General features: G+C 44.1%; 2 protein-coding genes across 7 annotated transcripts in view; one reads left to right on the top strand and one right to left on the bottom strand.

Annotated features, from left to right (window-relative positions):
* Nucleotides 1-4975, top strand: part of TUBGCP6 (tubulin gamma complex component 6) — a 34798-nt gene extending 29823 nt beyond the window's left edge. For both annotated transcript variants that reach the window (XM_083463251.1, XM_083463250.1), the window contains exons 24-26: nt 1009-1222; nt 2804-3003; nt 4528-4975. In XM_083463251.1, the coding sequence (XP_083319377.1) occupies nt 1009-1222; nt 2804-3003; nt 4528-4619 (506 nt within the window). In that variant the 3' untranslated portion in view covers nt 4620-4975. The remainder of the gene's footprint in view (nt 1-1008; nt 1223-2803; nt 3004-4527) is intronic.
* Nucleotides 4976-5102: 127 nt separating this feature from the next.
* On the bottom strand, nt 5103-16075 carry LOC310687906 (angiopoietin-related protein 5-like). 5 transcript variants are annotated; one of them, XM_083463815.1, is made up of 6 exons: nt 12266-16075; nt 9865-9956; nt 8848-8980; nt 7907-8092; nt 6228-6452; nt 5103-5156 (listed from the first exon to the last, which is right to left on the bottom strand). In XM_083463815.1, the coding sequence occupies exons 3-6, from the start codon at nt 8882-8884 to the stop codon at nt 5122-5124; spliced, it is 483 nt and encodes a 160-aa protein (XP_083319941.1). In that variant the 5' UTR covers nt 8885-8980; nt 9865-9956; nt 12266-16075; the 3' UTR covers nt 5103-5121. The 5 variants fall into 5 exon arrangements, with proteins under 5 accessions (XP_083319941.1, XP_083319942.1, XP_083319939.1 ...); XM_083463816.1 differs by having other exon boundaries at nt 6240-6452; XM_083463813.1 differs by having other exon boundaries at nt 5103-6452.
* Nucleotides 16076-16109: the final 34 nt, after the last annotated feature.

Genomic DNA, 16109 nt, shown 5'->3' with positions numbered 1-16109 from the left:
AAGAAAAAATAACTCCTGCTTCACCTAGTACATTGTAGGTATTGCACAATACCATATTTGAAAAAGTAGAGGAAAAACATAACCAAGCACAAAAAGACAAATGGATATATTGATTGAGGGTGAGTTTATGAAAGCCTTTTTCAAGTAAAATCTATTTGATTTCTAATCTGGTCTCCTAGTACAGTGGTTTTCAACCAGTGTGCTGTGGCACCCTGGGGTGCCTTGAATGATAGTCAGGGGTGCTGCGGGCAACACTGGCTTCTGTCCCTCCTCGCATCTCTGCCTCCCAAAGGTTTCCACAGCTGTTTGTTGCAGTGGCCCTGGCTACGAGCTCGCCAGGCATATATTACCTCTGGGGCTGGCCAGGGGGTCCTTCCCAGTGGGGGAGGGGGGACTCAGAAACCTGGGGCTGCAGCTGCCCAGAGGACTCCCGAGCGACGAGGAGACAGAGGGAACACTCCACAAGGGAGGGTGTTCAAAAAAGGGTGAGAGGCAGCCGGCTCTGCAGGCAAGGGGTGACGTAACTGGGCTCCTGAGCCCCACAGGGTTGCCACAGAAAGAATGTAGTTGGTCAAGGGAGCCGTGGACTCAGATATGATTGAAAACCTCTGTCCTAGTCGTATTAAACCAGGATGGTGAATCTGTGGGCTACATACTATGACCCCCATGCTAAAAAATCTGACAGCTCCTGTGGGTCACCTATTGTGATGCCATGCTAAGTGTTTTGTGCCCTTGCAAGACGCCTCAGAGATTTTTCTATTTTAAGAACAGTTTAGATTCCCCCCCCCCCTGAAAAAGTAACAACTTTAAACATTGGTTTTTTATTGACTGCCCCATAGGCCACCTGCTACTGTGATCCCAACATTTTTGTGGCTCTTCACAAAATTTGTTAGTAATAACTGACTGTGCCCGCTTTGCACCTTGGCTGCTTCTGCTTTGGCATGGGGGCCAAGAGTGGCGGTCCCTTTTCCGGCGCTGTGAGCCATCCTTGTCGTTTTGGTTTTTCAGCTCTGGTGAAGCATGCATCCAACTCGGTTCAGTTTCGACAGCTCCAGCTTTATAAGCACGAAATGCAGCACTTTGTGAAAGTTATTCAAGGCTACATTGCCAACCAAATCCTGCACGTGACGTGGTGTGAATTTGGAAATAAACTGTCTTCTGTAGGGAACTTGGAGGAAATCTACAGAACGCATGCTGACTACCTCAACAAAGCCATCTTCCGGTAAGAAGATTCCTCAACAAAGCGTTGCACATTTGCCTTCCCTTGTCTGTGTGTAGAGATGGACAATTCTCATGTAACTAGAAAGTTGGGTGGATGTGTCTTTTCTTTACGTAGGCTTCTGCCACCGGTTCTGCTGCCATTGTGATGTGGACAGCGGGAGGAACTAACAGGCCTCACCACTTAGCCCCTCGTCCAAGTGCCCATATTTGCAATGCCTAAGGAGAGTTGCACTTTGCTTTCAACAGATTTACAACATCTGAGAAAGAGAACCAGACCATTTCTCTCGCAGACTGCACAATGCCTCTCCCCTCACCCAGCTTATGGGCTGAGGAAGGGAAAAGTGAAGTGGGAAGGAGCAGGAAGATGGAGACAGAAATGTCTCCGGAAGCGGTGCCTGTCCTCAGGGGGCCAAAGCAGGGAAATTATAGCGCAAAAGAGAGCAGAAAGGCCTAAACCTCTAAGCCCAGCTCCTTGGCGTGGATGCATATTGTCCCTCTTCAATTATCGACTGATAGTTTGAGGAGAGGGTGATAAGATTCCACCCCAGCTGGTCTGCATGGATCATTTATGGAGGGTGTATGTGTATGTCTTTGTGCCAGTGTGGTGTAGTGGTTAAGAGCGGTAGTCACGTAATCTGGGAAACCAGGTTCGTGTCTCCGCTCCTCCACATGCAGCTGCTGGGTGACCTTGGGCTAGTCACACTTCTGTGAAGTCTCTCAGCCCCACTCACCTCACAGAGTGTTTGTTGTGGGGGAGGAAGGGAAAGGAGAATGTTAGCCGCTTTGAGACTCCTGAAGGGGAGTGAAAGGCGGGATATCAAATCCAAACTCTTCTTCTTCTTCTTCATTTGCTGTGGGTGGAATGCCACCCCCCCCCTAACAGGGCTGGGCGATAACTGCGAGCCAGAGTGACGGGGGGCTTGTTGAAACAGAGGGAAGAACAAGCTGTATCACAGCTTGTTTCTCCCTCTGCAGCAGTATCAGGGCAGACTGCAATGGCGGTTTCACTCAACAGTATATCGCTGGAGAAACGCCCACCACTCATGAGTCCCAGCACCCAGCTGCTGCTTGTTTTCCCCTCAATGCACTGGGCGCTGGTAGCAGAGGGACTCGGGAGGCGGCAGTTTCGCCAGCGATATACTACTGAGTGAAGCTGTCCTTGCGATCGGCCCCTAATACCGGTCCTGGGCGATATATGGATATATAGGCCAGGCCCACCCACTCCAGTTCATGGGCAAATGCATCCCTGACTTACAGTAGCAATCTGAAACAAGCTAAGCCTTAGTAAATGCTATATTACAGTACCTGGCTGCATCTAGTCCATCAAAATATGTTATTTAGGATAACTGGCGAGCTGGTTCAGGATAACTATATCCTAGTACTGAATGGTAAGAAGATACAAAGGACACAAATTCACTATATAACTGGCACGTTGTCTTTCCTATCCGAAACGATTCAAAAATTGCACCTGCGATCAAACCTCAGCAGGCATGTTCTTTAAGATGCTCCTAAACATTGCTGCAGATGAAAAGTATTGCTGCTTGCTAACTTAATATCAAAACCATCTCTTTTCTTTTGACAGAGGGTTGTTGACTGAAAAGGCAGCCCCTGTAATGAACATTATTCACAGCATCTTCAGCCTCATTTTGAAGTTCCGTAGCCAGTTAATTTCTCAGTCGTGGAGTTTCGATACCAGCAAACAAATGGCTGTTCATCCCAACTTTGGCTTAATGCAGCAGTCTTATAACACGTTCAAGTACTACTCCCATTTCTTATTCAACGGTAAGACTTCTCTTGTTGCAAGGATGGGAACCTGGGGGCTGTCCCCAAACTCCCCATCAGCCTCTGATGGCATGGCCGATGGTAAGGGATGATGGAAGTTGTAGTCTAGCAACTTCTGGCAGAGGGGCACAATTTTCCCAGTTTTGAGGTATTGCAAAGATGTGTTTATACTCAGTTTGGAAATAAAAACATCCTCTGCACAGGACAGCTGGGAAGTCTTAGTGTTTCTTGGCAAGTTTGCTTAGTGCAGAGATTCAGGAAAAGCTTTCTTCTGCTTTTCTGAGTTTTCAAGGTCTAGGGATGGGGCAACAGGACATGAGCCGGGTGATGTTTCAGTTCATCATCTGAAACCAGTATGAAGTTCAGATCAAAATACTGGTTTCACACTTTCTGAGCTGGCAATACATTGCGGCTCCCTGGCCACCACCAGCACAGCACATTCCTGCGCTGTGCTGGCGGCTGGCAAGCCACAATGTCTTGCCAGCTTAAATTACCTGCCCTTTGCCCAAGCAAGCAGGGTGGGCCCAGGAGGAGAGAGGCACTTGCACTGGCAAAGACAAACGTGCGAAAGGAACAACTTCTCATGTTTCCTCTGCTGGGGCTGGGCTGCAGAGGGAGGTGGGGAGTGGGCTGGAGCTCCTTTGCCCAAGCAAGTGGGCAGCTTCCTTCCCTTTCTCCTGGTCGCTTCTCCCTCCACAGCCCAGCCACTTTCTCAGCCTTTTCCAGTGTTATTTCAGACATCGTGATACATCACTATATTGTGATGTTTAACTGGTGATATTTCACGCCTGGTCCTAGTCGTGACTGTGTTCCTATTTTAAACCAGCCCTCCCCAACCCAATATGCTTCAGATGTTGTTTGACTGCAGTTCCTGTCAGCTCTGGCCAGCAGGATCAATGTCATGTCTGAACCAGGCCATTGTGTAAAGCTTGCTTGATCTTCGACAGGAAGAGCAGCACCTATAGAAGATAACATAGGTTACCTTACATTGGGGTCAGGCTACTTGTCCGTCTTGCCCAGTATTTGTCTCCTCTGGCTGGCAGTACTCTCCAGAATTGCAGACACAGCTCTTTAACATCGCTAGCTTCCTGGATGCTAGAGATTGAACCTTGGCCTGTTGGCATGTAGAGGATGTGCTCTGCTGTAGTCCTTCCACTTGGCGTTCTGCTTTCAGTCCTATGTATGTTTGCTCAGAATCTGGTGTGCTCAACAGACCTTGCAGCAGTTGTAAGTGAAATCTGTAGAGCGCTGTGCTTAATCGAGTTTGTTAGCGTGGGCAAGCGAAATATTTACGATAAAAGAGCAGATGCCTAAAGTGTTCTTGGTTGGAACCTGTAGAAATGAATAGGCTCAACTGAAATGAAACCTCTGCTAGGACAAATAAAAGAGGGTAGCAGCTTGCGTACCTCATTGAGCTTGTGCACACTGTTAAGAGAGGAATATCAGAGCGACAGAGATTTGAGGCTGACTGATCTGTATATCTCTTGCCATATTAAACAAGTGTTTTATTTTCTCTTCTTACAGTAGTAACTAAGCTTGTAAACAGGGGGTACCAGCCTCACCTGGAAGATTTCCTGTTGCGAATCAACTTTAATAACTACTACAAAGATAACTGAGCTTTCTTAAAATGCATCGCAAACACACTCAGCAACGTGTTTTCATTAACTGTGGCACATCGAAAGCTGCCAGTGCCAAGATGCTTCTGTAAAGAAAAGCATGCTTATCAAAGACAATTGAAGGATAGAATGGGATCCATGGAAAATATGATCATAACTAGGAAGATAATGTCATTGCGCCCTGCTTAGCATGGTAGAAGTTTTTATTCTCCTCTGTGCTGCAAAGCATGCTGCCAAGTGCCGATACAGCAATATGTGCATTAGTGTAAATTTGTTAATGTGTATATTTTTCCTAGTAGCATTGTGAAATCTTCTCATGTAAATGTGTAAGAAATAAAAAGCAAAGCAGAAACCTACCACTTGATTGTCAGCAGTGTGTATTACTAACATCACGCTCAGAAAGCAGATGGAGAAGAAGAGCAGCAACCCAGTGGAACAGGAAGTAAAGCACAGCTAGTGATGCCCACAGACTCAAGGCTATAACTGGAATGAATCAAACAGTTTATTGGTGTACAAAGCTTAACGGCCTTATGAAATCTGAAAAAAAGCAAATGGCATATTCTGAAAATTGAAGGAAATAAAGCAACAAAGGAATGTGATATAAATTGCATTGCATAAACCAATTCATGGTTTAATGGAATGCACTAATCATTGCATTGACAACAGCAATCAGAGTTAATGACATTGTCTCCTAAATTCCTCCAGCCCATTTAGTTGTAAAACCCAAATTCTAAATTCTAGCTTTGGTAACAGCACACTTTTATTCTCTCTAGGACAGTAGGGTAAGGATTTTGCGGCCTCCATTCAGCTGGGCAAAGCATACAAAACTGAGCAGATATCAAGCAACAGTAATAAACACCCCTACCCACTTACAAAACACACAAAAAACTAGCTTGGCTCTTGTGTGCAATTCTTTTGCCCAGGAAGAAAATGGTGGGGGAGCGAGATGTTCATCTGAGCAGCACAGAAAACGGCTGGTTTTTGCCAGGAGGGGAAATTCCATAAACTTTGAAATTTGGTGCAACTATTTGGGGAATAATCAAAGAGAAATTAACTGGTGGGGAGCTGTTGCACTGCTAAGGCACAGGTGACACATCTCTACTGTCTTGCCTGTTACTAAGCAAAGTCTTTAATTTTACTTCTCTCTTTTTCATCCTCTCTCTTTGCATTGGGGTTTGATGGAAATATGGGTGTGTTCCTAGCTAATTTGTTCTACAGGGGACAGTAGAAGTATATCTAGGATTATGACTCCACTAAAATATATGTTCCTTATTACTGAAATGGTTTTGGCAAAAAGGGAGGGGAAGGGGGGACTACGTCTACTGAAAAACTAGAAAGACTTCAACAATCAATCGCAGAAACTTCATTTCTTAGATCAGTCAAACTTGCTACTTGATTATATGTTGCATACACAGTGATTTGCTACTAAGCAGTTGACATTCATAGTAACACAGGGATGGTTTAGTACTAAAATTGCTGCAGAAAGGGAAACGAACTCTCAAGCCATCTCAGGCTGGAGAGTCTGACATTGTTACAGCTAAGTACATTTTATCTTGAGTTCACTAAATAGCAGTGAATCAATATTACTCCATGTTTTCCAGTACACACCAGATACCCAACCTCTACAGCTGTCTTTGGGATGCCACATCCCGTTGAGATCCGCCATGCCGCAGTTACTGAACCACCACCCAGAACCGTAGAGCTCGCCAGCGCAGCTGTCAAATGCCTCATCACCCACAAAACACGGGCCACAGTCATCATTGTCACTATCAACCGCACTGAAGAAATTGCCATCTTGATTCTCAGAGGGTTCAAGCCCTCTGAATGCATCTCCTAAACCAAGAAGAAAAAAAAACTAAATTTAAGTCTCATTAATTGCATGCATCAGGGCATTTGGGGCAAAGAGAGGCAAATTCTTATTGGCTTACTGGTATAATTTGTTTTACTTCAAGCGTTGTCCACAGTACTTCTGCTTTTATATTTTTGGTAAAATCAAATAATTCTAACTGCCATAACCCTGGGGATGTCAACATGACAACACACCAAAACAAATACACATGTTTTTAAAAGAACAGCAGGCTGTTCTTGAAGCTTTTACAAATTGTATTGAACTCCTTGGTGATTTAACACACCTTTTTACAATCTTAACCACGTTGCGATTAGGAGGTATCAGTCTAGAGCAGCTGCCATTCTCCACTTGGCTCTGAAACTGCCTCATGGTAAGTAAAATGCCCTTGCAAAATATAGTGTGAATCAAATTACCAAGTATTTGCTTCAACACAGGCCTAAATTTGTATTGTTTGGTTATCTGAAGAAAAGCAACAAGAAGAGTATGGGCTGAAGGAAGTGTGGGGAACCTTCAGTCCTCCAGAAGTTATTGAACTACAAGGCTCATTAGGCTGAGCAAGCATGGTTATTTAAGGTTGATGAGAGATGTAGGGAAACAACATTTAAAGGACCAAAAGCTTCCCGCACATGAACTGAAGGTGTAGAATTGGTAAGATGTCCCTTATCAAGTGCCAGAACCTGTGCAGCATCTAAATGGAAGCAACTGGAACAGTCACCTTCACGATACTGTATACCCACACTCTTTGTTCTCCCCCCTTTAAAATACTCGTATAATTCTTATTTTTACCAAATATAAAAACTTTGAACAGATAGAACCCAACTGGGGCCATTGCACTCATTGAAGTATTTTGATCCAGAAGATGATTTTCAGAGGGATATCCCTTTTTACCCTGCAGACCCTCTCCATTTTCCACTGTGTCCTGGGGAGGGGGGTTCCCCAGATCATGTAAGCTGTTTTTCTAGGGGGGGGTGTTAGGGGGAGGGGGAATCAGCAAAAATTACCTCTCCCATTAGAAGAGGTATTCCCTGGATCAAAATCGATTTTGAAAGTGCAGTTGTGTAAGGACCATATATGAGTTACATGTACATTTCCCCTTTGTATTAAAATTATTTTCAATTGCAAAATGCACTGATACTTCTTTTGACGTATTGCTAAAATTATGCTTATATCCAGCCACTACACACCTATCTAAAGGCAGCTGTATTTATTTAAAACCATGAATGCACTGCTGCCAGGCCAGTGTGACTCTTAAGTGGCTACAATGGCTCTGGAAGGTTAATCCTGCCTGAGTAGCTGCTTCAGGAAAATCAGAATTTGATTCCAGGGGTGCAACCCACCAATAATGTTTTTCAGCTTACTTGGTTCTGGACCCGATTTTGAGAGATGCTAAACTGGTAAACATGGGAGTCGTTGCACACATCATCACTGAATCTCTTACCCACATTCCCTCTGTATTTTCCCAAAGAAAGGCGGTATTTTTCATCTTCGTTGCCAATTTCGAAGGTCTTGTATACAGCATAGCCTTTCTTCCCTTCACAGTTTCTCATGTCCACTCGGAGCTCACATTTTTTGTCTCTCTGGTGGGTCAGAGCATGAATGTAGAAAAGCCCTAGCCAATGTTCAACTGGAAAATATAAAATTGCATTTTCATGTAGCCATCGCCAACTGTACATCATCTTGAATGCAAGGAAATAAACGCCTGCAGTTTTGAGAGCCACAACAGTTTCTAGCTTCCTACTTTCTACTTAGGGATGCGGGTGGCACTGTGGTCTAAACCACAGAGCCTAGTGCTTTTCTATTGGAAGGTCGGCAGTTCAAATCCCTGCAACGGGGTGAGCTCCCGTTGTTCAGTCCCAGCTCCTGCCAACCTAGCAGTTCGAAAGCACATCAAAGTGCAAGTAGATAAATAGGTACCGCTCTGGTAGGAAGGTAAATGGCATTTCTGTGTGCTGCTCTGGTTTGCCAGAAGTGGCTTAGTCATGCTGGCCACATGACCGGAAAAACTGTCTGCGGATAAATGCCAGCTCGCTCAGCCTGTAAAGCGAGATGAGTGCTACAACCCCAGAGTCGTCCGTGACTGGACCTAACGGTCAGGGGTACCTTTACATTTATTTTCTACTTGTGCGTACATGGGAAAGGATCATAGCAGAGGCTTTTGAATGTGGAAGGTCCCAGGTTCAATCCTTGCCACCTCTTGAAAATAATCAGGTGGCAAAATGGGACGGGGTAAAAGACCTCTGTCTGAGACCTTTGAGAAATTCTGCACATGTAGGTTGGTTGTTGAAATCAATCAATAAGATCCATTTGTGCACATATTGTGACGTCTAAAGGTAAGTCCACAGATCAAAAGATTTTAGTTGAGGGGAATAATTTACTTACAATCAACATGGCCAAATCCTTTTTCGTATTCAGACATCCACCTCCGAAAGTTCTCAGGTCCACCATACACCCCTTGTCCGTTGCGTCGCTGGATAATAGTCCATCCACCATCGTATCTCTTTTCACAGAATACCTAGAAATTTACGTTGGTAGGTAACTGATCTGAATTATAGGATCCTAAACACAATTGACTATCAAAAGTGGGCAAAGGGAGCCAGATGGCTTTCCTTAGGAGTGCGTGAGCTGTGGCACCACCATCCTGGCACTCGCCCATCAAAACACCTGCAAAGTCTGACCAGAGACAACAGGAGTCTAGGGCTCACCTGTATGCACAAAGGCAGGCCTTAAGGTAACCTGAGGCTGTTTAGGACTTTTCAGGTTAGTATCAGCCAGAATCTGAAGCCAAAACCCAATAGGCAACCAGTGAACCTGGTGTTGGGTCGGTGTAGTATGATTCAGCCATGCTGCACTAACCAACAATCTTATGACCTTATTTTGAACCAAGTGGAGTTTCCAAAGTGTCTTTAAAGACACCCCTATGGAAAGAACATTGTAACCAACTTGGATGCAATTAGGGTATGAGTCAGAATTGCCTTCACCAGGAATGGCCAGACCTGGCAAACCAGATGAAACTTATAAAATATGGCCACAAGCACAACTTGAATATTCAAGGACAATGGTGGTTCCAGATGTGCACCTAAGCTGCACCCTTGACCTTTCAGAGGAAGTTTGGAGACAGCTTGTACATCACCTGCCAGTTCTCTCAATTGACTGAATTAAGTTCTCCTTCCCCCTGCCAATACCAGTTCCAGACATTAGTTCAAGTTTCCAATGCCTCTCCGGGATCAGATTATGGAAGTAAGAGGTAGAGCTGTGTGCCATCAGTATACAGGTCCAGACCTCCAGATCATGCAAGTGTTCAGAAGACAAGGCGTTTGTAAAAACGGGTGCTCTCAATAACACTTCATCATAAATGGAACCTGCGGCTCAGAATGTAATTGTAGAACCATACCTTACCTCAAAAGACTTATGAAAATGCTTTGGTTTGATCAGGTAAACGCCGCTGGGGAGAGATGCATTGGCAGCAAATATTGCTGTGCAATCAGGTCCTGTAATGGAAACAATGAGCAAGGTTGATGAGACTCCTGCGGCTCAGAATGAGTGAACAGTGAAATGGAGCCCTGGAATTAAGGGCAGAAGCCGGTTGGTAATAAGGCGGAACCTGATGGAATAAGGGCAAAGCTCAGTGGTACCTGATGAGAGTCAAGAGAAGTGGGTGGCTGGGCTTAGGGATGTGTAAATCTGTCAGTTTCAGTTTCTCTGGGTTTCTTCCCATCTTGAGTTCAGTTCTTTACATTTTTATATCAACTAACAAAATTTCTTTTAAAAAAATCCTTATGAAAATGCATCAGCATTTAAGTGTTAATTTCTCCCAGTATACACACTGATATGCTGTTTTGTCTAATACAGTGGTGCCCCGCAAGACGAATGCCTCGCAAGACAGAAAACCCGCTAGACGAAAGGGTTTTCCGTTTTGGAGGTGCTTCGCAAAACGAATCTCCTATGGGCTTGCTTTGCAAGACGACAATGCCTTGCGAGTTCCTGCGGGGTTTTTTCCTCCCCCCCCCCTTTCTAAGCCGTTAAGCCGCTTATCAGCTGATCCGATCAGCAGATAAGCCGCTAAAAGCCGCTAAAAGCTGCTAATAGCGCTTACCCGCTAATCCGTCAATGGGCTTGCTTTGCAAGACGAAAAAACCGCTAGACAAAGAGAATCACAGAACGGATTCTTTTCGTCTTGCGAGGCACCACTGTACATACATTTTAGTCAATCCATTTCTCCAAATATAACCTATAATTGCATGCTATTTTGCTAATACATACTTTTATGCACACCGAACCTTAGCGTATGCATTTTTGCACAAATTACTAGGCACTGCAAAATTAATGGAGTGCAATTTTCAAAGGCTGGATGTGTCTCAGTTCCTCTGTTGTTTTCAAAATTGTGGTTCATCTTTATATGTGAACTGAAGATAAATCCTCCCCCATCCCTAGCTGTGCTTGAGGGAAGTGGGGTGAAGCAAATGGCAAAAAGTAATTACTAATTGCATCCAAATATATAATTACCTATTCTGGTTTATTCTGGGGTATTATGAGCCAAGCATGATTTGTTTCAGAAACATGGAAATTCATGCATTCAACTGAACTTCCAAAGACTCTTCCCCGATAGTGTAGGTTTCTCAGTTAGAAATATATTCAGCCAATGTGTACAGAATCTCCTGCCAGACCTTCCTGTTAAAGATGCAAAGTTTAGGGATGAAGCTGGCAGAGATGGAGACACTGGAGGCTGAGATAGCATGTGTGGGCCCAATTCTTCCTCCATGGGTTTTCCAATGAACACCCAAATAAGGTTTAAAGTTTGAGAGACCAGATTCGTAGCCTCCTCTTGCTCCTAGTTTTTCAGCTGTCACTGTATCCAGCTCGGATAAGATCACAGGCCCAAATGATCCACCTTGTTTTCTTAAGGCTGACGATATTTAAGCAAAATCCTGAGCCAGGAATTTTGTGAACTGGCCATATTTTGTCTTACACCCTGACACAGCCTGTGTGAATTTCCTCCCTGGTCCTTGAAGGATCAAACAGCGGCACTTAATTTCAGAGTGATGCAGCACATAGGAATAGCTTCCATTAAGTGCTGTTAATGAAATGGGACTCATCTGCAGCAGTACATGCAGAGAAGAGTAAGAAGTCATTCTCCAGCTCTTTTCCTTCCTTATTACCTCTGCTATCAGCCGCTTTTCTGACTGAAGTGTACATCAATGCGAGGAATAAGATCTCTAGCCGCCAATGCTTGCAAAGGCCATCAGAACCACCAAAACACTATATAACACTTAATTAAAAAACAAACAATCCCGCCCTCCACTATGTCACATCTTGCCCTGTTTTTTGCAATAACCAAAGTCTCCTGTGTTTTCACCACTTAGCTTCCTCTTAAAACTGGTTACAGGAAATAAAGAGGTTCTGCATTGCAGGGGTTCGGCTAAATGACCCCTGGGGTCCCTTCCCAACTCTACAAACAATTATATGACTCTCCATTCAGTTTCTTTTATAAGACATCTGAAGACAGCCCTGTTTAGGGAAGTTTTTGATATTTAATGCTGTATTGTTTTTAAACACTCGATTGGAAGCCACCCAGAGTGGCTGGGGAAACTCAGCCAGATGGCTGGGGTATAAATAATAAATAATAAATTATTTATTATTATTATTATTATTATTATTATTATTATTATTATTATTATTATTATTCACTATTGTGAATCAAGGCCCCAGTCACACACTTTATCAAACAGGGATGTGCCCCCACATTGTATGAAAATAAGGTTAATGATCATTAAAATATGAACAACAACAAAACACCTACCTTGAACTGTCCGCCGTTGTTGTGCCTGCAGAGATCAAATTATGTTTATATTAGACCGCTGGAAACACTACTGTTGTAAAAACGAAATTTTCTAATTTTACTTATGTACAAAGTTAAAAACCATTCCTGTGTCTTCATGCAAAAACATCTCCCCCCCAACCCCCCCGACTGCTGTACAAAAGTTTATATTTGAGATAAGCAGACCTTACACCAGGGCTGTCTTTCATTTTGCAAAAAGGTGGAAATCTGCAACTCCCTTGCACCTTTTTGCCACAGGACTGCTCTCCCCTCTCTCTCTCTCTAGCCTTCCCCAATCTGTGGCCCTCCAGGTGATGTTGGACTCAAATTTTCAGCAGCACAGCCAATGGCCAGGAAGCTGTAGTTCAACAGCTGGAGGGGGTCAGGCTAGGGATTGTTGCTCTAGCAGTTTCACCTGGAGGACAGCCGGCAAACTGAGTTTTTAAAGGGGTATTTCCAGATGAAAAGAAGTTATTTCCACTCCAGTTAGGTAACTTGTGAGGCAGTCTTCTTTATCGAAGACTGGCATTCAGAATAAACTCCTTCTGCCACATTTCCTCTGATCCATTCTCTGCTGTTTCCATACTGCCAGAGGCATCGCAGCCAGACAGTAAAAGGGAGGCCCAGTCAAAGAAGTAAAGCGTCAATATTGGGTTTTTCTGCTTCAACCTGGGGTGGGGAATCTCTGGATCAGGGATCAGCTGTGGTCCTCCAGGCCTCTCTATCCCACTCTATCTCACCCTCCCTAAGACACATCCCCTCTTCCCAGACCACCCCCTTCCCCAGGCCTGTTCCGCACCCTCCTCAAGTGCCTCCACCTTGCTGGAATGTGTCCCTGAACCATGGTAATGCCTCCTGCTTACCTGGCTAAGAGCCACATCCTTTGCTTTACCTGCTTTTGCATCTGGTTCCAGTCCCAGAAGGTCCCCCACAACAATGTGACCCTCAAATGGACAAAAAATTCCCTGCCCTTGGGCTTCAACAAAAGTGACAATGTATTTGTTTACTACCTTTGTCCCGGCTTGCTGAAAATCCAGAATTAATAAAAACCCCGCAATGCTCTTGATCTGGAAACACAGGTTCATTCTCGTAACTGAAATAAATAATAATAATAATAATACAGTATAGCTATTGCTTTCCATAGCAAAGTTCAGCTTATATTTTAGAAACCATAGAATCACTACAGCACATATTTGTGGTTCCCAGTTAGCTAAGTACTGCAGGCCCCTTGTTTTTCAAAAGCCAAGCCATGGACCCCTTTTGAAAATGCTGATATCTCTGTGGTAGCTTTTGGTTAATTTACTATGGCAGTTCCCTAAGAACAGGGTTGACAGTTGTCGGAGGAAACTTGGTTATCAAAATACCGGTACCTGAATGTCTTGCTCCTTATGGCAAACATACACAGTTTTAATCTGGGGGACGGGGACAACATTGGGGGGAGCTCTAATTTCGCCTTCCTAGTGCCAGGATGGAGAGCTGGTCCAGTGAGAGTCCAGGCTGGTCCAGTGAGAGCTGGACCATAAAGAAGGCTGATCGCCAAAGAATTCATGCTTTTGAATTATGGTGCTGGAGGAGACTCTTGAGAGTCCCATAGACTGCAAGAAGATCAAACCTCTATTCTGAAGGAAATCAGCCCTGAGTGCTCACTGGAAGGACAGATCCTGAAGCTGAGGCTCCAATACTTTGGCCACCTCATGAGAAGAGAAGACTCCCTGGAAAAGACCCTGATGTTGGGAAAGATGGAGGGCACAAGGAGAAGGGGACGGCAGAGGACGAGATGGTTGGACAGTGTTCTCAAAGCTACCAGCATGAGTTTGACCAAACTGCGGGAGGCAGTGGAAGACAGGAGTGCCTGGAGTGCTCTGGTCCATGGGGTCAGAAGAGTCGGACACGACTAAACGACTAAACAACAACAACAGTGCCAGGTGGGTCTAAGGCGAGCCAGCAGCTAGGAACCAGGAGCCATGAGGCCAGCAAGCCAGTCAGGACCAAGGAGAAGTCATAATTGTAGGGGAAACTAGGTGGCAAGAGTCAAGGATCAAGCTTAGCCTGAAGTCAGAGGCAGAGGATCAACCTGGAAGTGGGGTTAAGGAGCAAGCCAGAGACCTTGCTGCTCAAGCAAAGCTCAGGTAGAACAGGAAGCTCTCTTACAATCCTTCCAATTCAGGTGAATTCAGCAGTGAGCATAGAGGGCAGTCCAGGTCCTGATAGTACATTTTAAATGTGGTAAATGCTGCTCACAAACTCCCACATCACATTTAAATTAGCCCTATGGTAAAAACCCCAGATTCACAATACTATATCCACAAGGAAGAATTCTGTCAAGGAAACAGAAGGAGAGTCATTAGGGGACATTAATGGCAAGTGAATAAAGAGGGGCAGGACATCTCCATTAATTACCAGAATTACATGTTTATAAAAAGAATCAGAGGGATGCTGCAACTATCACATCTAGGATCATACAGAAGCGTTAACCTCATTTTGTCTCTGAAATGTAAGACTGGTCATGGATCATCCAGCAACAACAGAGGCAAATAACAGTCATGACTGCTCTTATAACATTTTACAGTTATAAATTTGCTGGTGTGATAAATGAGTGTCTGTGTATGCCTGTCTGGTCACCAATTTGGCACAGACAATGCGAGTTACACTGCGTCAAGAATTAAATGGAGGGAGGAGGAAATAAGAGATCAGATCCTATGTATTTCCCACTTACCTGGAAGTAAACTAGACTGAACACAATGGGACTTACTTCAGAGTAGGTATGTACAGGATGGTGCTATGAAGTTCCTTCTCCCCAATGCTAAGACTAAGAATGGTCATAAAACAGGAAAAATGATAGACAGCAAATACTCTCCACTATGCATAAAATCCCTCCAGATTCACATTAGCAGAACAAGATTTTTGAACCCCCCCCAAAAAAAAAAAACAACCACACACACACAACCTTGTTAGTGAAACCTTTGTCTCAGGTCCACGTCCAAGCACACTTGATCACCTTTCCAGTAGGGTTTCCAGAAGGGGAAGGCTGTGTTACTTTGCTGCTACAAACCCAACAGAATGTCTAACGGCAACTTAAAGACTAACAAATGCATTATGGCATAAGCTTTTGTGGACCAGAGCCCACTGCAGCAGATGCATTATCCTAAATTAGCAGGTAAATTGGCTGGGTGGGCAGCAGGGGGAGGAGCGGAGACGGAATTGAGGTTATAGTGAGGTTATAGGCAAACACAAAAAGTGAGGTTATAGGTAAACACAAAAAGTACAGACTGTGACAATTACATTTAATGTAATTGTCACAGGCTGTACTTTTTCTGGTTTCCGCTAATCTCATTGTTTACAACCTCTACCTCTCTCCCAAAGCATCTGTATAGACCTGCCAGTTTAGCCTAGCAACATATCTGTACAAAAACAAATGCCTTAAGTAAATCATTAAACTTGGACCCAAACTTAGAGTAAACGTACTGGAATTAATAGAGCTGAATAGTTACAACTAACTTCAATCCCATTGATTTCAATGGGTCTACTAAGTGCCAAAATCTGGATCCAAACAGTCTCCCATGTAGTTCCACAAATCTCTGTTGTTATGTCCCCCAGTAGATGACAATAGATCTCTTTCTGAGACAAGCAGCTCCTAGATGTGTGCAAAGGAGACCCAAAATGCAATGACAGTTCTTCACATACAATGTATTTATGGCAATATATGGCTAGAACGAAAGGAAATATGGCTAATTGGAAAATACTAAGTTTCTACTTATGTGCCATTTCTGATCAATGTCTCTTTACGAATGAAGGGGCAAAGGCACAAATGTGTAAATAATTACTG

This window comes from Podarcis liolepis (genome assembly GCF_965112155.1).
Source record: "Podarcis liolepis genome assembly, chromosome: 10".
In the NCBI taxonomy this organism is placed as follows: Eukaryota; Metazoa; Chordata; class Lepidosauria; order Squamata; family Lacertidae; genus Podarcis; species Podarcis liolepis.
The sequence above is the reverse complement of the archived record's forward strand: the minus strand, read 5'-3'. Positions and strand labels throughout refer to the sequence as shown.

What these genes read in the sequence shown, in the direction of transcription:
- LOC310687906 (XM_083463813.1), bottom strand. Translation starts at nt 8,884, where the DNA reads ATGTCTGAATACGAAAAAGGATTTGGCCATGTTGATT. An exon ending in AGGATTTGGCCATGTTGATT is followed by an intron (nt 8,093 to 8,847) that starts GTAAGTAAATTA and finishes TATATTTTCCAG; the next exon opens with TTGAACATTGGCTAGGGCTT. An exon ending in AAAATACAGAGGGAATGTGG is followed by an intron (nt 6,453 to 7,906) that starts GTAAGAGATTCA and finishes TTCTTGGTTTAG; the next exon opens with GAGATGCATTCAGAGGGCTT.